This window comes from Micropterus dolomieu, linkage group LG14 (genome assembly GCF_021292245.1).
Source record: "Micropterus dolomieu isolate WLL.071019.BEF.003 ecotype Adirondacks linkage group LG14, ASM2129224v1, whole genome shotgun sequence".
Taxonomy (NCBI): Eukaryota; Metazoa; Chordata; class Actinopteri; order Centrarchiformes; family Centrarchidae; genus Micropterus; species Micropterus dolomieu.
The window spans coordinates 18,325,819-18,351,660 of NC_060163.1; the positions used below are offsets into that span (position 1 = coordinate 18,325,819).

The following is a 25,842-nucleotide window of genomic DNA, read 5'->3' on the forward strand; positions in this document are numbered from 1 at the left end:
GGGGGGGGGGGGGGGGGGGGGGGGGGTAAAGAAAAAAACAACTTGTGTCATTCTCTTTAAAAAATGGTTCTTTAAAAGCTAGAAAAGATCCTGCAAAATCCGAGGGTTGTAAAAAGCATGCAAGGCCACACGCCTGCCACCCTGCACTGTAGAAGCCCTGGTTGTGATCAGAAGTGGCACATTCAGTCTTTCTGGATTGATTTCAGTAGCTATTGAGTAGCTGGAGCAGGATACTGGAGCAATACAATCACAGCTATCTTCTGTTACCCCTCACATGTGCTAAGAACCAACATAATTTATTATACTTGCTTTTGTGACTAAAACAATAAAGGCTCTTTTTTTTCTGTTTCAGCCAGAACTTTCTATAGTTTCATACTGAAGACATTTGTGTGTATGGATTCCCTCTTTTCTTTAGGCTATTGGGTTTCACTGACCATATGCATTGGGAGATTAGTAAGAACTAAGTTTAATGTATGAAAAGGAATTAAGAATCAGAAATGATTTACCTCCTATGAACTGTAATTTTAAAAATGCACAGCCCCCTTCACAGCAGCTCAAATAAATATATTCCACTAAACCTTAAAGTGAATGTCTATAGATATATATTTAAATAGAAAAAAGTACATTGACGTCTAACTTTGCAAATGTTATTAAGAAAATAACTGTTATTTATTCATTTTTTACTTCAAAGTCAGTCGATTCAAGGAGACATTTTACCAATGGATAGAAAGTTGATCATAGAATTCCCATAAACATCTCTGACTTCTTTGTCCATTAGGCCTCTTCTTTAGATATTATGAAAGTCTTCAATCTGTCATTGTTAGGAGGTGATCTACAGGTGTGAGTTAATACTCAAAATAGTTATTTTTAATTATTCTGGAGAAAAGGTATCCTGAACAGTGTTAATTGTGCTTTGCAGTATGGTGATATGCTGTTGATGTAGACCTCAGAGCATCATGGTTGACTTGCCAACCTCTCCTGGAGGCTGGGAAGAAAGACAAAGTCCCAACTGGTGAATAGAAATGTGATGGTCACTGGACTATTATCATAGAATAGGACCTCATAGATGTCAGCTAGAAAAATATATGCACATAGATAGAAGGAAATCAAATCCATCTTCCCACCTTGCTGATCTCCAAATGTGTTGCCGTGGTGTAATTTCACACCCTGTTTGAAGAAATTAGTTCAAAATAAATTGGAATTTTTGGTAAGCATGACGTTTAGATTTTTCCATGGAATCCACACTTGTGTCCCATTACACATCCAGTCATCTCTGAGAAAGGGATTCAGTATCCAGTTGTGGAGCTCTCCATTAATACTGGTTACCAAGTCTACAAAAAGCCAAGTAGATGTGATAAAATAAAAGACGATGGACAAACCGAACGAACGACGAGACGGATGCATAAATCCTGTGCATCGGTATTGGGTGAGGAGATGGTCCTGTGTTTTCACAGGAACCAAAGTTTCCAGCGAGCGTGCTTCTTGGAGTCTGCTTTGGACTTGCGTTTTGGGGTGGAGGTGAAGGCCTCCTGGGGGTAAGGCAGGGGGGCGAAGTGGGCGTCGTCTGAAGGGCAAAGCCTCTTCATCAGCGGCTGCAGCTTGTCCTCCTGCTGCTTGAAGTCCAGCTCCACACTACAGCAAAGAAACAAAGACATACAATCAGCTCAAACAGTAGCGAACTGCTGCATGCAGGTTCTAACACCACATCGTCCAGTTGCTATTACAATACATGCTCAATAATATCATCTCTTGTATATACGCCTCCCTGTTTTCTGATTTTCTCTTCTGCTTTCTGTATTAATTTGCTGTTGCTGCTGTTAATGCAACCCAAACACTATCTTCACTATGAGTTACGTTAATGCCCACCCAGCAAGAATTGATCAGAGTGAATGAATCAGTGTGTATTAATAGTACTTCTCCTCTATTCACAGCTATACAGTGGTGAGTACAGCACAACTATGTTACTGTACTGAATGAATGCTGCGGAAATGTGAATTATTGTGAATTTATCGTCATTATTTTTCATTTATCTGGCTTTTATCTTGAACCTGCCTTCAAACTTGTTATTTGCCCCCGTTATTTGAATACTGGATTTTATTTGATACATTTGACTGTGTATATTTCAGTGACACTGAACCCCCCCCCCCCCTTATGTCCCCTTCACGCCTCTTTTAATCTTGACATGTTTTGACTGCCACACTCCCCCTCCAACCATATTAAGTATCTATGTTGTGGCCTGTTCTCACTTGACCCTACACAGGCATCTGTCACAGCACTGCTCAGCCTGGTGAAGCGACCTACATTTCTTGCTCGCTTCATCCTCATTCCCAGTAAAATCTCCCAATTCAGAGTGTTTTTGATTGCATCTGGCTGCCCACTTTGGCTGCTACAGCTGCCACTGCTGTTGTTTTTGTTATTTGCATTCTTATCATGATTTCATAAAGTGAAAGGGAAGCCCATTAGTATTTTTCCCAGTGAGGAGTGCTGGGTCACTGGAGGGGGTGTTGAACTGAAGATCATTTGCTTTGCTAAATCTGAGATCAGAGCCTGGGTATTGAGTTTATATGATGTTGCTTTGATTCCTCCACAATATTACAACATCAGCAAGAGGTCATGGGGATGCGGAATGATTAATTTGTGGGATTTTTATCCACACACCAACAAACACAGATTGTTTTCATTCTCGGTATACTCCAAGTTTCCCCAGGCTGCTAGGTGATTTATCTGGACCAGCCATCATGGTAATCCCACGCCCCCGCACATCTGACTACTGCTAAGTGAAACTCAGATTACAGCTTCAGCTCTGGTAAGTGTATAGGGACTTTAATCTGCTAAATCCTCGTCCAGCCACTAGCCTGAGTCAGGCTGGTGGGGACTCTGACTGACAGACTTACATGGCAGCAGGATTCACTTTATGAATACTGCAGTTTGTCTGGCTAGACGCTGCTGTTTACCACTGTGAGAGATTATGCAGTGTCAAGTAGAGGTGTGAATCTTCACTGGGCTCGCGATCCGATTCACCTGTCAACGTTTCGAATGTACACCGATTCTCGATTCATCTCAATGTATAGCGTCCTCAATTTTCTATATTACTGAACATGGCTGATTTTTCATCAGTTAATACAAGCAGTCAGATAAATCTGAACTCCCCTTTTATTTAGAAAGTGCTTTCAAAAATCTGACAACATTCTTTTTATACTTTCCATAATATAAAAAGATGATTCTTGCTGTATTTGTGTAATACACCTCAGTACATAAACCTCTCAGTGTTGGATGGCAAGGTTAACTGTGCATCCTCAATTCTTGGCTGATTAGCTGTATTCTTTATTGTTGCAGACAGTAGCTCAAGGTAAAAACAGCTAACGTGGTCCCTAGAATTTGTTGCATTGCTGTATAAAATTTTTTCGCTTTCAAAATACTGCGTTTTTAATCTCTGCCTCCCTCTGCTATATCGCCTAACATTTAAAAGTAGCATTAGCCTGACATTGCCTTACAATTCAGTGCAAGAGAGTGATGTTGCAGCGCAACAACGTAACTTTACAACTTAATTGTCTTGCCAAGGCCTGATAATCAACAGTCAATATTACAGGTCAGCATCTGGTGCATCTGAAAGCACAGCCAACTAAAAAATTCCAGGCCATACAAATGAGGAGTTGAAGGTTAAATCCAATCACGTGTCACAGTAAAATATAGCACTTTTTAATTATGTACATTGATACTTTTGGCATTGATTCGAACAGAACAGACATAAATGTTGGTGTCTGACAGTGACTCAAGTGAATGTTGAACCAGACACTCAGCACTTTCATTTGTTTGACTCAGGCCTTTACACTGGGCCTGGCAACAATGAATCATTCGTCATTCTGTTTAAGTCTTTCTGGCAAAAAAATGGTCCAAAATTCAGCGGTCCAGGCTTTTACCAGATACCAGGAAAAGACAAAAAGAGAGAAGATAAATTGTGAATGGATTTTAATATTTCATGTATCACAAATGAATTGGCCAGACAACATGTCAGACCTACAGCAGTCAAAATTGGACCTTAAACAGCCTGCCTAAATATATTTGAAATTACTTCTGAAAACCTTCCGCTATAAACATTTTTTTTTACCTGATGCTGTACAATTTATCTTGACTGTTTTGATGCAGTCTGTTTTGGATTTTACTCTGTTTCTGTCTTTTCACGATCTTACATGTACTGATTCCTTTTGTTGATACCAGTTTTAGATTCATTGTTTCCTTTGGTCAGGCCCAAGGGAACTGAATTATGAGTGTGAACACAACCCTCAGACTCATGATGTATGATAAGATCACAGTATCTTCTGAAGTCAAACTCAGGCTCATGAAATAAATGTAATTCAATGGCTAGAAAATGAACAGGCTCTTGCAGCTCAAATAACTGTAGTGTAGTAACGGAGCATCAAAGGATTCTGTGATCAATGACTTTATGTTTGTCAGAGTCTAATGAGTGTGTGGTGGTGTCATTGCTGTAGCTGCATGCTGAGTATTTCGTTTTATCTCTTTAAAAAACTTAAATTTATACTGTATAAGGAACGGAGAAACAGATCTCGCTACCTTTTTTCTGGCTTCTTCAGGGACGTACTGTAGCTTAATGCTGTGATATGTTTCTCACACACATGCACAGACACACTGCAACAGTGATAGGATTTCCCCTGCCCTTCAGCGTAAGCCTCTAATATAGCTGAGACTCTTGTTGCTCTGCATCCATGGCTACAGGTTATTGCCCTGTATGGACACAGAGCCGTTTTAAAGATTTAAAGAATTATTTTTATGGTACAATCTTTAGACATGTTTTGGATTTATGAGAGTACTGCTCTCAGTGCATTCAGTTCATAGGACTTGTGTGGCAGTCTTTGTTCAGCTCTTGCCTTTGTATTTGTGCATGTGCTTCGGTAGGTTCAACTGGAGTGTCATTGTACAATACTGTTACTTTAATGATCTTACTTAGTACTTATCTATCTTACAGAGGATTTTAGTGTTCACTTCACCCTAAATCACGCTCTACTTAATCTCAGAGATACTTGAAAGTGTTATATCAAGTATCATGTCAAGGTGGTCGAAAAAAGAAAGGACTACATAGGTTTGTATTGTCTTTAAAAAAACAGGTGGACATGCTTCACCTGACACATGTTTATGCACTGCCACTTATCCCACTTGAAACCATAGAGGTGATGTAAGATTATAAATCATTATTCAGCTACAATCATTTCAGTGTCCTTAGAAGTCCTCATGCAACGTGTATTAGTGTACTGTCACAGTATTTTTTTCAGGTTTAATAAAGCTCTCTAGCTGTATTATAATCAGACTAAATACATAAACACACTCTCTCAAGGAATCTCAGCGTATAATATTTGATTAACCTGTAGATTCATGTAGTCCAGATCTGTCGCCCTGGTAGGTGTTTATTTTATCTCAGCCTGACTTTTACTTTTGTGAAGCCGAATCTACTCTTTAATTAAATTTGCCACTCATCAAAAACATAGCTTTCAATCTGCCAGTAGAATCACACCCAGTAGAGGTAAAGCGGCATGTGGCTTGGGAACAGCATAGCAAGAAAACCCAAATGTCACTGACAAGAAAAGAATCTGCATAATTTCATTTGAAAAAAGCATAGTGAAAGGATAATCATCTAATCTTTGAAACATACTCAAAAGGCTTTTTTATGAAAGATTTATTAGTCTCTACCCGGCCCAGTTATCAGCATCTCCTTATGGAACTGTCAGGGCCCTGCTGCTTCGCTCTACATTTTGATTTTTTGCTCAAAGCAAAAAGTGAAGCATTGTTGGCATTTTCCCCTCCCCTGGCTGCGACTCCCCTGAGTGGGTTGTTGGATCGGAACAAATTAAAGAAGGCACTTTGGACCCTGTCAGTATTTAACCTCTCTCCCCCACTTGTTCTGACTCTTTCACTTTTAAAAAAAATGCTTTTTTGGCATTTTCAGCTTTATTCAATAGTTGAAGTAGAGAGACAGGAAAGACAAATGAGGATATTATATGCAGCAAAGGGCTCAGATCGGTACTCGAATCCAGGCCGCTGCTGTATGGACTCAGCCTTGATACGTGCTGCGCACTCTACCTGATGAGCTCTGTCTTTGTTTCTCTCTCGCTAACCCCCCTCTTTTCTTGTCATGTTCTTGCTCTCCAAAAAGTGGATCTACAAGGGGGGAAAAAGGAACTCGTCCCCTACTTGCGTAACGTCTCATTTTAACTCATTCATCGACATACACACCTGTCCTTTACCTTGCTTTAAACATCTGTGAGTCTTTATCTTTTGCTGTCTTCTTCATCTTCTCTCAGTCTCTATGTTTCACATTCTTTCCCGGTCTTCCTTTTTGTTCCCTTATCTTCCCCGGGTGCGAATGTGTTCTTCCCCACTGTCCTCACTGTCCCTTCACACTATCTGTCCTACCGAGGATCCCTCTTGTAGCTATGGTAACCAGCTTGCCACCATGTTGGAAAACATCATTATGCTTGCACAAAAAGAGATATCTTCCCCTGGCAGATTCGTGCAGTAGGACAGCCTTGCTACTCAGTAATTTCCATATGTTATAATGTAATCAGCAATTCAGCCTTTAGCAACGCTTAATTGATTTTCATAGCCTCACACAATAGATAGGAGTTTTTTTCCCCTTTTTAAATACTGATTCTACTTTGTTGATTTAAAATAAAAATCTATTTGCACTGCAGTGTTATTCAAAGAATGTTTTACCATCAGATAGTTAGTTTAATGATCAGCTGCAGTTCCCTGTTTCTGAATGAATCGCAAGACATGCAAGCTATTGACAAAATTAGACTGATTGGAAATAACTGTAGTCCATTGTGAACAATGATACCCAGTGTTGGGGAACTTCCATTCGACTTGTTTAATCACAACCACTTAAATGTATCGCCTTGTTTGATCAGCACATTAGGCCATATAAATGCATTGTGAGGAAAATGAGATTACAGGGTTTCTACGTCAAGTCGCATCACAACTTAATGGCTGTGGTCTTGAAATAAGTGGCATGCATTTCAAATCCTCAGCTTTTCTGCACCGTCCTATCTGTCTCATTTTCTTCCTTTCCAGCATCTCCCCGTGTTTGTCTCTCATGCTTACTCTCTGACTTCTTTTCTTTTTTCCCCTCATTCCTCTCCTCTCCCCACCTTTCTCAGTAAAATATTTTACATCACCTGGCAAGATGGAATGAATTGCAATAATCTCTCCTATTCTCTTTCAGTGGCATGCACGTTATTTTAAGCATTCAATCCCCAAATTCATTTGAACACACACTGTTAGCTGTTAGGAGAAGATAACGTATTCTGAAGAAATGGCAAGATAGAGAGAGAAAGTTACTGAGGGAGGATAAAAGAAAGACGGACTGAGTTCAGAATGTTTCAAAATGAGGAACGTGGGACTAGACAAGGACATGAGACCACAGCAGCTTGTATATTCTGTTTGAAGTCCATGCCCTTAAACTACAGCACTATATTGATCTGGTGCTGTTGTTATGCTAAGGATAGGCTCTGAGATGATGCCATATACTCTAGGATAAATTGATTATACTGAAGAGAGCATGACTGGCTCCTTACTGGGCTGCGTTTTACAGTGATTTATGGACCCATATGTCCACTCAGGTCATGAGACCAGCTTTATCATAAACCCAAGACTCAGGTGTTTGGCCCTGATGCAAAGACACAAATGTACACACGGAAAATCCTAATAGATATTATAGACCATTCCTCCCACATACAGTTTGTGTTCCTTCATGGCTCTGCTTCCTATCCAGTGTTCCTCCACCTCCAGAGAGGTTGTTTTCATGGAGATCTAAGTAATTAGATTGCCATTTAATCCTCCTGCCTGTGTGAATACAACTGCTATATTTGATTCTGTGTCCAATCAACACAATTTAACATGCCAAGCGAGTCTCTTAAAGGAGAACTCAGATCAATTTAACAGATTTCAAACATCTCACTTAGAAATTTCTGCCCTTTATCAAGTTGAAACCCTGCCAAGGTTTGTCAAAAATGAGCTTTCTATTTTGTAATGAGTTTCTTTTTTTCTGCACTTCCTCTGTAGGTGAAGCGTTTCAATTGATTGTGGCAGATGTAGGAAGCGAAATGTGGAGTTTTGATGTTAATATAGCGCATGTTTGAAGACAGTTGTCATTGTGCGTGCATGATCAACACAGGCCAAGTCAAGGGACAAATCTGAACTGACTTTGACTGTGACACCTTCATATTATATTAAGTTTCCCCATGGAGATTCAAGCATAGATAAGATAAGAGAGATATGTTGGACAACTCACTGACATGTGTGTGCAATTGGCTCATATTCAAATGGACACACATAATCATAGTTTTTATTGCACCCTGCATTTTGTATATTTTAAACCTTCATTGGTTATTCAGGTCATGTTAATGGTAATCATAGGTAATTTAAATGAAACACCTTTCCCAACACACCTGTGATCAGTATAGGTACACTCTGAGCTTCCAAGACTGTCTTGACAAAAAGAACCTTAGAATGGAACTGCACATACTTTTTAAATTTAGATGTGTTATTATCACACTGCAGTTTGTGCTCACAGATTCAGAGGGATGGTTGGTGAACACAGAGACTGGCACAGCAGGGCAAGCACAGTTGGTCTTTACTCGAATCGGCAGGCGGAGTGGAGATGGGGGGATAGGTAGACCAGAGGGAGCAGGGCCTTCTCTCTCCCAGGGCCAAATCACATAGAGTTAGCATTAAACATGGTGCTGACTAATTTATACCAGGCAAGCACCTGTCTCAACAGTTTGTTCTATTTCATATATTTGAAGTTTGGCCGGTGGCTTATCAGTTATTGAGAGCAGTAGATAGAAAATTATTTTAAATGTCTCTCCGGAGGAGAATGCTGACTGAGTGGAACAGCAGTGTCCACTAAAAACATTGATGCCCTTTTGCCCTCTTACTCTCATCTTCTTCCCCTCCTGTTCTTTTTGATTGTTAGAATCATACTTTCTCTAAGCACCAAAGTGAAAAACAGCCAGACACGTACACATATACACATACAGATTGTGTCATGCAATTTTAACTTCAAGCAAAGCCCCTCATTGGGCCTGCAGACTGTCAGTCTCATTGTGTATCAAAGAGGACGGAGGTGTCAGGACCTGCAAGGTCAGGGCCACCAACAGAAAAAGTTAGCTTACCCCCACACAGTTTCACATCAGTTCTATAATTAGTGGTTATTTTTGTCATATGATCTCTGACAATCTATGGATTATGGATTTAGCCACGCTAGCAATGTGGCTCCACAGATGGCAATGTTGGTCCGTCAGTCAATTCACCACGTTGATCCAGGCTGAAATATCTTAACAACTGTTGGATTGCCAAGAAATTTTGTACAGACATACATAGTGCCATGAAGATGCATGCCATTTCTTTTAGCGCCACCTTGAGGTTCACATTTGTGGTTCAGAATGAAATATCTTGATAACTATTGGATAGATCATTGTGAAATTTTCTACAGATATTCAAAGTCCCTAAAGGATGAATTCCAATGGCTTTGGTGATCCTCTGACTTCATCTTGAACCATGATCAGGTCAAAATTTGTATTTGTGCTTTAGATCTGAAGTTCTAAGAGACCAAATGGACCACCAGTCCAAAACTGAAAGGGATTCATTTTACAGCAAAAGTCATGCATCAGACATTTATGTCACTTATTCTCGATAACTACTACTACTGAAAAAATTAGTTCAGTTCAGTTATCTAAATTGATGGCAACAACCGACTAATTGATAAATCAGCTTCTTTTATTATTCCACATACTTACACATACACCTTCATAAAAAGAGAACTATGTACCCTGGTAGACTAATGACTTTGGACTTGCGTTGGTACTGGTTGGTACGCATAACTTCAGTTGGCTTGGCAACAGCACACAGTGATAATATTTCATGATGTTCTGATGGTAATTAATTCCACCTTTTGCTCACGCATTCTATAGTATATATCTTTTCTGCTTTGCAGAGCGTGGTGTGTAAATGTCACACGTCCCCATGTGCTCATTAACAGCGTCCATATTAGTCTTGCATCTCCAGCCCCTTCCCCTCATCCATACTGTCCCTTTTCCACCTGTTCACTTTCCCTCAAGGAGAAAGGAAAGGGCACATTCAGATCATCATGTCTTTGAAGAGAAATGGCCACTTACCTGTAAATAATGCATGCGCTGTTCCGGCATGTGTCACAGTTAGCCGTGTCCTGTCCGGTTCGATAGGAGAGTCTGCAGGGAAGATAAGAGTCGTGAATGAGTAATCACAGGACTTGTTAAGCTGCTCCCGCACACCTTTCTTTCTCATCTTGTTTGTCATTCCTCGTTAGCACGGCCGCAGTAAATGAGGGTGATGAGGAGTCATGCTGCCCTCCTGAGTGGCCTGTGTCTGGCAGCCAGGGTAGAAAGAGCATGATGTCGGCCATTAGCTGTGGTTGATTGATTGGAGGTCAGATAAGGCAAAGTAGTACACAGGATGAGTTTCTGGGCTGCATTGAAAGGTAGATCAAGACTTGTGTCAGGATTGTTACATTACAAATGTTCTCATTAAAATAATAGGTTGTGCTGCAACTAATGGTCATTTTCATTATTTAACACATTTTACCAGAGCCCTATATGATGTCCTCTATCCCTCCTCTGCTTTCCCATTATCAAGCTTTTTCATTCACTGGAGAAATCCAACCATTGATTAATCGATTCTGTACATGATAGTGTTGTAAAGCATACAGTAAGAGTTCTGTTCAATTTCAACCAACTTGAAAAAACAGAATCATTTTAAAATTAAATGGGTCCTCTAAGCAGATAAAATTTGACAGTTTTGTTTAGGGCGGCAGGCCTTTGGCTTTATATAGTCAGTCCGTCTTAATATCATTGTGATATTGATTCACCAAATTCACATTCAAACCCATCAGTTTCCCATCTTATATTCTGTGTGTGCTCATATCGTTATTTTATTAGTTGTCTCTGTGATAAAATATAATTATGAACCAAGTTCCCATAATAGATCCCTATTTGTCACGGGGCAGTTAAAGACCAGGTGATGGCCCTGAATGGAACTATTCGGTTACATGCTTCAAAGGCTCAGTGGTTTTCTTATTGGATTAGCATCTGGAAATATGCATATTGATTAACTGCAACTGTTTCCCCTTGTAATTTATGACATACTATATTACATTGAACGGACTGTACTGTGGATTCATCTCAACAATGACATGGACCTCTAACCTCCTGGTTAGTTTTTATGGTTATGACCCAAACTGCTGCATTAACAGAAAGGAGTCTTGTAAATCCAGTACAAATGTCAGGGTTTTATTATATACCCAGGTATCATTCTTCATCAACCATTCTTCTTTACTATCAAGAGAATATATGGAGTGACGCATAGTAGCTACCAAATACAACCAACCTCAAACTACAGCAGTTTTTAGTATGATGGATTACCAGAATCAATCTACCAATGTCTCGAGAATCACCGGTATGAAATCTGTGCGACTGACCTAATCACAGCGAAAAGCACACTGTATGTCAATTCACCCAAATTACACACACTTGTTTACCAGTGGTACATAGCTGTGGAGATTATAGTATTTTTTTGCATGTTTTTTGTTATTTGGGTGAACCCAACCCTTTAGCAAACAATTACTGTCATAAGTCAGGGTTCCTCAAATGAATGTTGCTGCAAAAGCCACTGGATCCTTCTAAGTGAGGTCAGTGTATCTAATGTTCGCATTTAGTTTCCATCTCTCATCTTTGCAGTAGCAGGGACATTTTAAAAATCTCTCTCAGGGACTCTTGTCACACTGCCCATAAGGTGCGGCACCAATAAAAATGATCCCTCCTTATCTACTCCTTTCTGCTGTGATAGGTATATTAGAGGTGTTGATAACAATATTGTTATTTAAGTTTGTTACAGAATGAGGTAGTGTGGAGAGTCTGAGAAGCGGATGAGTGCAGTGATATCGGGACATTTACTTTTAATTGTAATTAAGGGGCTTGTCATTGGAGCTGGGGTGACAGAGCGGTGCAGTGGGGAAGTTCGAGGCCATTTTCACTTTCCACCCACATGAGCCAATCGATAAGCAGCCAATGGAGTGATGGCAACGGGATTTCGTCCTTTCAGCAACTCACCCTTATTCTTTTTCTCTTGCCCTCATGCTGTCTATATATCTTTTCCCTTGTCCCTCCCCACCCCTCTCTCACACTGAGTTGATAAGAGTGCAGAGCTCATTTCGGCAGACCTCCCAGGGGAAAGCGAAGCCAATAGTGCCATTAACAGTATATTTATACACCCTACCCCCTTTGTGCTACTAGGTGAGCTCTCCCAAAGGTCACTGAGTGGGTTTGAGTCCAAAGGCATAAAAACATGCACACATACACAGTGTTAATAGACAGGCTAGCAGCAAGTCCCCATGAGTGTGATCAAATGGGTCTGGCCTGCCAACACTGGCGATGAGGCAGCAAATTTATTCCTGAACTTTGTGCTGTTGGATACAAACCAGTGATGTACTCTACAGCTGCATCGTACCCTTCACACTGCGTTGTATGCCCTCCTTCGTCTTACGTTTTGTAGTTTCTATGTTGAGGGACATTGGGATTATCATTAGGAAAAACTTTGAAATGGGAATTTAAAGTGGTAAAAATTACTTCAGGGACTAGTGGTTCTTCCCACTTGACATCTCTCTTCTCTATACCTTTCACCCTCTTTTTCCATTCTGCACTCATGTTATCTTCCTCCTGAGGTTGCACAGATTCGACGACCAGAGGAGGGATGAAAGTGAAAATTAAAGGATCATTACTATGGCCAGTTTCTATTTCAATTCACTTTTTGATATTGTTTGATTTTAATTTTGGTTCTGCTGTTTGTTTTAGCAGAAATCAATGGAAAATTCCGTTTCTTTTTCTTTTCTGTTTTCACGTGTGTGTGTGCGCGCGCGTGTGTGTGTGTGTGTGTGTGTGTGTGTGTGTGTGTGAGAGAAGAGGGATTTTTCACTAGTCTCAGCACATTAGCTATTGAATTTCAATTTGTGCCTGGGCAGCATGTCATCAAAACATGCATAGTGATAAATGTACACAGGGTTGCATTCCCCAATTTAAAATGAATGTCATATAACATAAGCAGTTATATATCAAATGTAATTGCACTCAGTTCACCTATAGCCTGTGGGCACTATTTGTTGTGTCAGTGACATTTATGTAAGGGGTGTATGAAACTAATGTAGTGTGACTAAAGCAGCATTAGAATATTTGCTTGGCTCGCTAAAAATCCAACTTTGGAAATATGTACTGGACTAAGACTACTAAGCTTATATAGAAAAGTAGTGGTTCAGGCTCAGATGGATTACAAGAGGCTTATATTGCTCACTGACTTTAACTTAAATGTAGGCTTTTGTAAATAACGCTTGTAAACAAAATGTGATTGTTTATGTATGTGATCAGATGGCAACATTAAATAGTAATCATTTTTACTTACAAATGTCTTCTCCTTTTCTCTCTCTCCCACCTGCCACTTTATACACATCTGATAAGCCAGATGTGTGCTTGGCAACACAGAGATGGCTCCCCATGCTGCACCACATGTCCGCTTACTTTTTCACTCTCAACACACTTTTATGAGTTTGTTGATAAGGAGATTAAGGCCTTGTGCAACATTGAAGGAGGATAATTGCCTTTTTAGATGGTGTAAACTCAAAATGTGAGAAAATCTGTTCCTTGCTCAAGCCCAGTTGAATAGAAGTTTTACCCTGTTGTGCAGTCAGGTTGATATTGAGAGTTGCTTTCATAAAGCACAGAGCATTTGTGGTTGTGTGCTCCTTGGTTATAAGCTTGACGGGTGTGTATGTGTGTGTAAATCCCACAGGTTTTGGACTCCAGGTTGATGATGTTGATTATATGGATTTTCTCACTCCGTACCTCGCCGCAGTTCTGGTCAAAACAGACAAGGATCTGAGTGCCTAGCCCCAGCAATTCACTCAACAAATTGCTCATTTTGTTTGCCTCATCCCTTTGGATAGACAATCCTCTATTCCAGTGGACTAGATGCTATCTGCAACCCTTTTTGTATATATTCAGTATCCATTGGACCGTAAATGGCTTTTTCGTAGGCCATGGCTTTTTCAAAGGCCTTGGACTTACTAGATAAACATGGCGTTCAGCTGGATAAGGCCAATTATTAAATGTCTAGATTCGTATTTTGCTTAAGCAGTAAAATAACTTGAAAGTGTCACTTCAGTGCTTTGACATCCTCCTTGAGATGGTATTTATTTTTTCAACATAATAATTCCATTTCCATAGTCAGATGTATTCAAAATTTTAAATTCTAAAGGAAACTGCTGGATGATACAGGCTGCATTACCGATACTGATCTTACACATGGTTATATTTTCAGTGAGATCATGTCTGCCATTTACTGGCCTTGGGTTGAATGTGGTTTAAAGGCCACATTCATAGTGGCAGTGTTTCATATGATGGGTCTTCAAACCACTTAGGCCAAATTGAGTAAGATCATTGTCCGTAAATGTGGTCTGCAGCAGCTCCAACATATCCTGAGGGGAATCATCACAAAAGGACATTGTGCTGTAATAGCACTGCAGGGCACATCCAGGTGAAAGCCACATCACCCCAGCTACATTCCACTGTGATCTCTTTTTCAACACTCTTTGGGTGGTTCAGTCAAAGCTGTGCTGTCACTCTTACAAGCTTGTCCCTAAGATCTAGAAATAATTTTACACATCAAGAGGGTACTGAATCATGAATGTGTTCATGTGTTCAAATCGGTACTTTGTAGTGGCAGATATCCTGAGTTGAAGTATTGGAATTAGTACTGAAAAATCTAATAGTGCATCTCTGGTGTAAAGCAAAGGCTATAAGTGAAATGTCTTACCCTTCTCTGTGGGCCTCCCCCTTCTCCAGTTCCTGGATGACCCCGAGCAGCACCTTGATCGTCTCTTGGCTGGAGCTGATGAGATTTTCCATGACCTGGAGCTGTGCTTTAACATCCCCATCTGGATTCATAGGCACTATTTGCTTACAGGCCTCCTGTGTTTGGTCGGGCAGTGCTCCACCAGCCTCACCACCTCTGCAGGGTGACAGAGGCTCCTCCATGCCCCGTAGAGGCCGGGCAGACAACTGTCCTGTGTGGCACTGTGCCTGTGTTGTACAGCCTCTGCTGGAACGTGGTAGCGTCTCACTCTGCAGCCCGTTGAGCTGCAGGGCTTTCTTCCGCTTGCTCCGCACGGTTGGACTGTCCAGGCACTCCACCTGCGTAAGGGAGTTCCAGGCAATGGGGCCAGTAACCTTGGAGGCCCTGTCCGGCAGGGTTCGGGACAAGCCCTCCTCCAGATTAAGCAGCTGCCTCTTGGTCGAGCGGTCTGTATCAGCCTCCCTGTGTTGTAATCCTGTCCTGGCTTTGGATGGGACGCTGCAGAGTTGGTACTCTGCCTGTGCTCCGCCTCTGCTTCCTCTCTGTGTGTCTGCAAGGCAGTCTGTGTCAGCAGAGCAGCTGAGCAGCAGAGCGTCAGAGCACAGGCCATCAGGTGCAGTGTGCTGCTCCACTGTGGCAATGCACTCATTAGTATGGAGCAGAGCCTTGGTCCTCCGGACTCCACTCCCCCCGCAGGCTCCCTCCTCCTCCTCATCTAAACCCTGCTCAGCAGCCTTGGACTGCTTCACCTCCATGACAAAACCGTTATTCTGACCTTTATAAGTTTCCACAGCTGCCACGTGTTTAAAGGTGTGGCCTTTCTTGCGCTCAAAGGGAAAGGTCTGATAGCGTTTCTTCAGGTCAGGGGACGTCTGCACACCTGTGCTCTTTGTGACGTTTGGGATGGATCTACGGGCAGGGACGGTCATGTACTTGCGGTACGCCACTTTGTATGAGATTGGCTTGCCACCTTTCCCTGCTGCCTGCAACTCCGCCTCCCTTTGCTCGTTCTGTGCCTCGCAGATATCCTTGAAACGCACTTGCAGGGCCTTGTTTCTCTTCCTCACCTGTCGATTGGCTTCCAGGGAATACTTCACCTCCAGCGCCAGTGAGGTAGAGGGCAAGGGCGCTGCCTCCGAGTCAGACTCTGAGTTGGTGAGCATGCATTTGCCACCCTCCTTGCTCACCATGTTTCCTGAGAGGCATGGAGAAATACGCTGTGTTAATCATCCATAATAAATGGCTTAAACAAACCCTTGCCTCACTATTACATCCCACTTGACAGAACACACACACCTCTCTAAGCTTAGGCAGAAGGGAGGAACCTGTGCATTTATTTAATGTATATTATTAAAAGTGCTTTTACCAGATGCTTGTCATTACTACACTTGATAATTGAGTGTAACAGAATACCTATAGCGAATAGTTGAGTTTGACACTGAATATAGTTTCTACATTTGACATTTCCATATGCATGTACAGTATGGTTACCCTTGAAGAAACCCCTTTCATTTCCTTTTTATTGCCAGTTTGATAGGGTCTTTTATACTTGGCAATCCGTCTGTGTTTATTTGCTGAAAAACTGCAAGGGGTTTGGTTTTAGCATGCCCTAAAAATAATCCTAACAGATTCTGATGATGCATTTAATCTTCTTCTCTGTGAAACCAATAACTCCAATTTCAGCATGATTTTCAACTGTTTATTATTGCCAGTTAAAGCATCGTTCACTACCACTTCCTCCTCCTCCTCTTCTACTTTCTAAGTTGTAGAGTGTTTGGGCCTCAGTTTGTATGGGAACTTTTGCTGTGGCTGTCAGTCACTCTGAGACGCTGCACTTATAATCATACACACTCTTGCACACAGCAGTAGCAATGTACTGGTGTTGACTATTCTGAAGACTATGTCTGATGTCTGCAGTTTATTTTCATGGTTCATTAGGTTCTGCAGGACTCTATACTGTCTGACCTTTCCCTCTCACAATTACACATTATGTAAAAATATGATTTGGGGCCTATTTGAAGGCACATTTGTACTCCTCTTGCATATCTGAGGATACTTCTGTTCATTTTAAATTTTCTAAATGAAAAGAGACAATAGAATATGCTGGAAAAAATGGGGAAAGGGACACACTTTTGGCAGAGGACTGTACAACCCCCTAAGGAGAAACATCCTAAGAAGATCTAATATGAATTATCTTTCCCCACTACCATAGGTATGGTAGAGGCATCCCAAAACTGTAGTTTGTCTCTGATGCTCTGACAGAAATATAATTCTCCTTCTGCCTGCTGATTCACAGTAAGCAAACACTCCACATGCTCGCTCATATAGATGCTAAATCAATTATCTTTCTCAGTTTATCTGTCTGTCAACAAGGAATGACTTCCTATTTTTACGGTTTACTTTCCAGGGAACTATAGAATGGATTTTTTGTCTGACTGTCCATCACATTATTGTCCTGGCTGTGTATTATTAAATTATAATCTTGGTCTCTGGCTCTGTTTGGAAAGAGACAGCAACCCATCTCTGTCTTTCTCCTGTTGATCGACACTAATAGCCCCTCATAGACACGTAGTATAATCTGTAAGAATGGCTATTTTACATATTGGCAAAACCTTCAGTAATTTACTATGTTACTGAAGCCTTAGTAACATTTCTCTGCCATGATATATGATTAAAAGCTGTCATATTGCCAGTAAAGGCATGCCCAGTTTATATTATTATTTTACCTAACTTTCAGAGTTGCCTTGCTTGTGTGCCAGATGCGAGGTATTTTAAACACTTTAAAGGTCCACATTGAAGTTTTTTACATAAAATAAATCCATGTTTAAAGCTTAAAAAGACATTACAGACAGATGGACCAAGCAGTATTACAGATTGACCGTCCTCCCCGATGCAGTCCAAATTTTGCACAGTATTGTCCCTGAAAACCCTGACTTGAGAGCAGCACAGCATGCCCAAATAGGTTAGTCCATCCAATGCAGTTTTTGTGGAAACTGTCTATACTCCCAACACAGAAGACAGAAGATAATCTGCCAACAGGAACAAGGGTGTCAGAGTCCAGGTACTTCAACAATGCAGTACAGGAATAAAATATACTCTACAGTAGTTCCAACTGTATCAATAACACAAAAGGAAAAACCTCAATATTGATTTTTATTTTGTCCCACCCCACAAAGCATACTGTGATGCATGAGTAAAAATGCCACTTTGAATAAGAGATTAAACTGTTACCCCACATCCCCTCTCCAAATGAGGTGGATGAATACTTCTAGGTTATAAGCTAGTCCCAAATTAAACATTATATTTAATATGTGCAAAATTATATCTTATTACCATTCAAGGTGCCATCCTGGTCTTAACCATCAGAAATTGAGACATGAATGTAGTTTGTCAGCAGAAACAGCAACAGTGTTTTCGCATTGCATTCTACTCTCTCTGCCCTACACATGGACTCCACAATGCATACAATTTCATGGTATTGTATCATATCCTGATTTAAATTTGATCCCTTTTGATATGTCAGCACTGCAGGCTGAATGCTGTGTCCCTTGCTCCACGTATCTGATATGTTACCCATTGGTTTCGGACATGGGAAACTGTAGCAGCTCGCTTATCTCACCTCCGGCTGGTACACCACCCGCTGGCCTCTTGCATAAACAGCATGACTCAACACGCAACGCTGTGACAACCGCCCCTTTTTAGGGTGGCCTTGATCTCTTTTTTCAATATTGGGGCAAGTAAGTGAAGTGAACTGACCCACTATTTTCTACCCAGTAGGACTCACCAAAAACAGACCTCACAGGGTCATGTGCGCATGGCAAAACACATCAGACATGTTCACATCTGACCTTGTTTTAGCAGCACAACTCACATGGCTGTCATACTAGCACTATGGGTCATTATTTGGGTTATTTCTAGGGACACAAGTGCTTCTTGTCCATGACGAGAGCCTGTTTGGCCCAGCTTGCTCTTGGGAAGATTTTTCCTGCTAATTCAGTCATTTTTAAAGCTTTGGAGTGCTGCAAGGACAATCCAAATTACTGCAGTAATGCAATTCATTATTCTTTAATGGAAATGGTCTTTATGCTCACAGCACGTGCTCATTTAATTCCACACACCTTGAATTTAAAAATAGGTTGCATTATTTTAAACTGCATATGAGTCGGCAGTTTTGTGAATGGCAGTTGCCTAATTGAACTTTTGGTTGCCGGGGGTAAAAAAGGTGGAAACTTCAGTGTCCTGATTCAACCTGGGGATTGAATGTTTACGGAAAGTTTGAGCCTGACTAATTTTGTTTTATCGCTTCTGCTCCACCGAAGGGAAAATTCATTAATATAGTATGCATCACAAAACCGGTGAAATGATTAAATGCTGGAATTATGGCTATACATGTCAATTAGCAACAGCAGCCTAAACAGCCTTTCTTGTTTAAACATTTAACAGGGTGTTTCATTGCACTTTTTTCATTTTCTCTTTACTTCTTTTATATTACTTATATATCTTTTCACAATTTATGCAAATTATATGTGTTAGCTGTTTTGTTGGTAACTTAGACCAAATAGTATAGCTGTAAGCTGTATAGTCATACTGTATATGGTCACATACTTTCGTGTATTTTTGATCTGGTGGTCTTAATGGTTTGGGCCCTTTAGTTACAACTGATGGACATTTAGATCGATATCTTAGATAATAGTGTGCTTCCAACTGCATGGCAGCATTTTGGTGAAGATCCTTTCCTGTTTCACCATAAGCCCCTTTCAAAAAGCAATCTTTTTCTGAGTTTAGTGTGAACTTTACAGGCCTACACAGAGCCCTGACCTCAACCCCATTCATCACCGTTGGGATGAATTGGTCAACCCCAGCAAGGCTGTTGCGGTGGAATGGGATCAAATCCTTGCCTCCAGGTTCCAACATTTTTGTGGATAGCCATCCCATAAGAGTGGCATTTTTATAGTAACATATTAGTGTCCATGTTTTGGAAAGAGATGTTCAATAAACTCATACTGTATGGATGTAGTGTTTGGCACTATTTTTTTCACCGCATACATTTTTTTTACTGCGGTGAATTTATTTACTGAATAAAAATCAGAGGGAAATATATGCAAGCAATGCAATATATATCCAGAAATGCATTTTTGAATTGGAGACAAAGTGAGCTTGAAGTCTGCCCTTATGCTACATGATCAACAGAAAGATTCCTGCTCTCCTCCTCGCTTCAGTTTTACATGATTACAGCTCAGCATGGTCTCAGATGCTGCTTGAACAAATGAGTATGGCAGTATCATCACAGTCATGGAAGTTCCAAACTCAACTGTAATCCAGCTTTATCTACTTGTGTTTTGTTTTCCTCTTTTCTCTCCTCTGTCAGCTTCCTCTCATAATTACACGGGGCTTAGTAGTGTTTTGGAAAAAGTCTTTGATCTGTCTCTTAAGAGAACACAGACTATGCAGTAAAAAGATATGCATTATAGTTTACTTTAGATTGTGTTGTTAAGGTCATTTAACAGGTTTTTATTATTAGTCTGTCTCTATGCTGCAGCCTGTAAGCAAGCTTGGATGCACCCGTGCTTTCAGGGTGTGATGTGAGGGTATATATAGCCGAATGATTGACTATACAGGTCAGTGTTGAGGGATAACAGCAGTACAGTGCATTAGGGCGTCACCAAACGCAGCAAATCCTTTGTCAGTTAATGGTAGCTTTATGCCTTCAGATGAAATGGCACTGGAAATCACAGGATTTTAAGGGATTGTCTCTCTAGTAATCGTTGCTCAGTCATCATGGACGACTGCATTGTTGCTAGCACAATTTTGTAAGAGTTTCCTCAGAATCATCATGTTGTGTTGCAGTAACGACTTGGTAAAACCATGAACACATTTTTGACAAGAGTGCAGTATGAAAGGTCCTGATTATAAACAGAGAAGAAAACATGTTTTACCCTGTCACCTTTCAATCCTAGTTACAATAACATTTAGATCCAGCATACCAGAAACACCAGTACACTTGCAATGGTATCAAAAATACCATTGCAAGTGTACCGAAAACTCTTGAAATACTAGAAGTCTGTACAGAGTCATTATGGTGTGCATTAGAGCTGCAACGATTAGTCGATTATTCGATTAGTCGGTCAAAGGAAAATTACAACTATTTTCATAATCGATTAATTGTTTCAGGCATTTTTTAAGCAAAAATATTAAAATTTGCTGGATTCATCTTCTTAAATTGAGGACATGCTGCTATTATTTGTCGTTTATGATAATAGTATAGTAATAAGTGTCTTTTGGTTTTGGACTGTTGTTTGGACCAAAGAAGCAATTTGAAGATGTCACTCTGGGCTCTGGAAAATTGTGATGATCATTTTTCACAATTTCTTGACATTTTATAGACTTAACAATTAGTCAATTAATTATGAAATTAGTCGGCAGATTAGTCCATAATGAAAATAATCGTTAGTTGCAGCCATAGTGTGTATTCAATTTGGGATACTACACATTTTGGATAAAAATGTGGCAATAGAAACCAGATCTTCCTAAAGTGGTCGGCAATAATATATTTGTATTTATATTGATTTCAGCTGTCCACTGGCAGCTCACATAAAATTAAATGTGTGTGTGTGAGACAAAGACAGGCATGACATACTGCAGTTACAGTACAAGACTTTATGCCAAGCTCGTGTGTGCACTGTATACGTCATTTGTATTTTTCCCCCACCCCTCCTGTGTATGATGCTATAAATCACTATCATGAACTCAGTATACTGTATGTCAGTCTGGTGCTGTATTCATGGAGGATTTATCCTTGGACTGTAGTCTATGGACATTGTAGCCTTATTGTGTTTTACTCACTTTGTCCCCTCTGAGTTGCACCTTGTATTCTTTTACTTCCTTACTCGCTGTTGTTAGTTGGCTTTGCGTGCTACGCCTGCACTGAGGTAGGTTCTTGGGAGCTTGATGAATTCACAGGAAGCCTGTAATCTATACATCAGTGAACATACAGGTTAGATGGAGATCAGACTTTAGGAAAGGATGTATGCTGCAGAGGCTGCCTGCTCAAATCAGAATTCTCTCTCTCAGAACTCTTTCCTCCCCTCTTCATCTTTCTACAGAACATGATATCTCTCTTCTTTCTGTTACTTGGTTTTTGTTATCTTCCTCTCATTCTCTTCCCCTTTGTTGCTTTCTCTCTCGTTGTGTTTCTTTCTCTCTCTCTCTTTGCCTTCTAGACATGTTGAGGTTTCAAAGCTGATGGGTAACTCCCCTGCTGCTCTTAGATTCCTCCTAGTCATCCCTAGCAAAGAAGAAAAGACACACACACACACACACACACACACACACACACACACACACACACACACACACACTAGGATGGAAAGGAGAATCGGAAAACACTAGATTAAACAGGTGTAGGGAGAAAGGATGTAGAGTTTCCACTGCACTTGGATGGAGTAGAATTGAATGTGAGTGAGATAGACAGAGATAGTTGTCAGCTCTGTTGGATCTCATGAAAGCCATATAATGGAGGAAGAGGCTCAATGAAGCTACTTTCCAAAAAAACTTATAAGATTTGCTTTTTGCTATGCTTTTTAACTGTTTCATAAAGACCTCCACTGTGTGCAGAACTCACTGCATGTCCACATCTACACGTCAAGGTCCATTTAGTCTTAGTTGTACATAAAATCAAAAAGTCAGGCATTTTGCTAACAGTCTTTCCCAGAAGGATTTGATGTCAGTGACACATCCTCTAGTCTCTATGCTACAGTAGGCAGAGAAGAAGAGTGCACACTAGTTAACATGGATGTAAATTATGCTAGATTTAAAATACTTTATAAATGGGCTCTGCAAGTTTTATGAGGAAGGAAGTGCATTCAATATGCTTGTTAAACCTCAAGGATACACACAGTGCGTTTGGTGAGAAACACTGAATGCAAACATGACTTGATGTTTTGTTTACAAGTAAACTGCACAGGGCACATTGTGATGATTTTAACTCACGTCAAGCCAACCATTGTGCATGACAGGTGAACTGTCCTATGACCGCTACCTGATGAAATCAATCATTTGTATCAAGAAATAATTACTGTGTTATTTGTGAGAACCTCAAATAATTGGTGCTGAAATTATTAGTCAATCCACAGCGCACTTTTGATAAATGATAAATTGTTTGACATTTATATGACATGAAGAATTTGCTCCTTTTTTTCTGTTTTATGTAATTGGAAATAACGTACATACATCAAATTACATGCATTATTAATCTGTGGGGTTTGAACTGTTTGGGAAAAAAAGAAGCAATTTAAAGATGGCTCTGGGAAAATGTGTCCGGCATTTTCACTATTTTATGACAAAACTGTTCATTTAGGAAACAAACAGAAGACTTTTTAATGAAAAGTTTTCTTAGTTGCAGTGCTAAACATAATAAAACAATGGAGATACAGGACTGTTCCCATCTTCTGTTCCTCTGCCTCTAGGCCTGTCGGAGCCCCAGCTGACTGGTCCCCTACTGCAAAACAGTGGGGAACACATGCTTTACACACACATACACCAGCAACACCCAGGTGGGATCAGGTGCGAAGCGTTGTCTTCTGTATGCAACAGACGTTCAAAGTACACACACCCTCTCCTCTTCAACAAACAGACACACCTCAACTGCGTGGTGGTGTTGTGGCGCTCCCAGGGAAAAAATCTGACTCTTAATGAATAATCCTATTAGCACATGAAAGGTAACATCTGGCTTGTTCCAAATGCAGTCATTATTTTGTAGGGGAGCAATTTGTTTTCTGGTTGAATGAGTACCCCTCCCAGCGAGCAGGGCCATGGGAGGCGAATGCCCACTTCACCACTCGTGTGGAAACCCTGCACTCTACATCACTCCCGGACCCCCCACCCTCCTTCCACCTTCACACTCACTGCCATATTTGCTTGGTTTGGGGAGACAAGCATTTTGCAAAAAAAAAGTTCCCAAAATGCTATTTATGCAGGCCAAATCTATTACATTTCCCCCTGACAGTTCTCTCTGTTGTGTGCGTGACTTAAAAAAAGCTTATTTTAGCTTTGTTCTACCTTTCCATCATCATGTACCTCTGCATTTGGAGTGATTGTGCACAGAGGTGACATGCACACACTCGTTTCTTGTGTGCGGCACAAGAAACAGTCAGTCTTCCTTCTCTCTAGAGCATTACTGGGTGAGTTGCACACTGATATCACTGATTCCTAAAAATAAAGATTAGCTTTGAAGTGGTGGGCCATCATGTCCATCACTCCTGGATGGCCGTGCCCGGTCCTCACAGAGGCGGCACGAAGGTAAAACGAAGACAGTGACTGATGAAGGGGAATATTTCCTATCTTTTTTTCTACTTTTCCTACTTTTATCCCTACCCTGTAATTTTGTTTAATTGTATTTACATCACATAAACAAGTCTGTGACAGCAGTATGCACTTTTCATGTCACTCTTGAGTGTCAGCACATAATACCCTTTCAATTGTGTAAAAAAAAGACAGAAAACTCTCCTGTCATACTCTCCTATTTCTCAAAGACAATCACTTCCCCCCCTGCTGTATATCTCTTCCTCTCTATTTATCTTCCCTCAGTCCTCTTCTCAGTGTCTGCGGAAAGTGAAATAGAGCAGAAGGGAGATTGTATCAAGGCGTTGATGTGAGATAGGGTTGAAGGGGAGACGGCGAGCGATGGCAGGAGGTATGTGGGGAAGAGTGGTGACATGCGTTTTGTGTGGCAACTGAAGGACAGTGGAGATGTGTGGGTTCTAGGCAACCCATGCTCTCCCTTTCTCCCCCCCAGACACACACACGCACGCACGCACGCACGCACGCACGCGCGCGCTACGATAATCCGTAAGGAGATGGTGACTTCACCCAATCTATTAATCTACATTAGGCTTTAGTTTAGGTCCTTCATCAGAAGCAACCAACTGATGGCCCAGCTCTCATTACCTATTCCTCTGTGCTGCAAGCTACCTTCGTTCAAAGCACTGATGTCTCCATACATGGGACAACAGCTTCATGCAACAATTCTGCAATTTTTCTTTTGGTTTAGGTATTGGTGTGTTTTTATGTAACACTCACTCAGCTGCATAACTGAGAGGAAATGCAGCATCATGCAAGCCCTTGTACGCAAGCACTGTTTTAGCTATGTATGAGAAGCGAGTCAGGTTAAATCTGGATCAAATCCTCTCGCAAACAAAAAACTGACCTGCCAGATCTGATAAATGTCAGATACCAGTGTCAGCGAGCATTTCCATCCTCATTTTTACCTGAAACATTTTTCCTGTTTAAAGTTTTCTAAACTGACTGAATTGTCTCTTGAACTCAGCACCAACATATTCCACAGCCTCTGCCTGAAATCTCCCTTAAACACTTCACCCCAGCAGAGTCAACTAAGCATAAAATCAGTCTGGGATTTACCTCCTTTTTTCTGCCACATGTATTTGATATTTGATCAGCCAACTAAAAGGAAAAATCTTCAGTGAAAACATTCCTTGTGGCTTATCCCAGGCTCAGTCCCACAGAGTGAGCAGATCCCTCGGATTTCCCCCTCCAGAGGTTATTTGGACTGACTTGCAGTTGAAGACTGGGAGGTGAAATAGAGGAGGACAAGAGTAGAGAAGAGCGACTCACCTCACTCTGTGAATTACTGATGTAAAGGATGCGGTAGCCTAGATCCCTGGTTGTGCCCATGCATGCCCGTTTCCTTGGTGGACTAGAGACGAGCTAGAAGAGAAGGCTATGCCATGGCAGAAGTTAAGCGGACAGGCATGCAGTGGCATGCAGGCTGAGCAGCAGCGGCAGTAGTTGGAGTAGTTGTTCACATCGGCGTCCTCTGATCCAGTGGCGTGTGGTTTCTCTAAGCCCCAGTCAGAGTCAACACTCCCCCTCTCTTTTCCT

At 41.0% G+C, this 25,842-nt stretch overlaps 2 protein-coding genes across 2 annotated transcripts in view; one reads left to right on the forward strand and one right to left on the reverse strand.

The window, feature by feature from the left end:
• The window catches only part of dock1 (dedicator of cytokinesis 1), a 186,306-nt gene that overhangs the window by 79,549 nt on the left and 80,915 nt on the right, over positions 1–25,842 (forward strand). The gene's annotated exons all lie outside the window — the stretch shown is intronic.
• On the reverse strand, positions 61–25,842 carry LOC123983633 (inhibitory synaptic factor 2A). Its single transcript, XM_046069925.1, has 4 exons — positions 25,576–25,842; positions 14,908–16,141; positions 10,188–10,259; positions 61–1,632 (listed from the first exon to the last, which is right to left on the reverse strand). Exons 2-4 carry the CDS (start codon positions 16,134–16,136, stop codon positions 1,449–1,451), a joined length of 1,485 nt encoding a protein of 494 aa, XP_045925881.1. The 5' UTR covers positions 16,137–16,141; positions 25,576–25,842; the 3' UTR covers positions 61–1,448.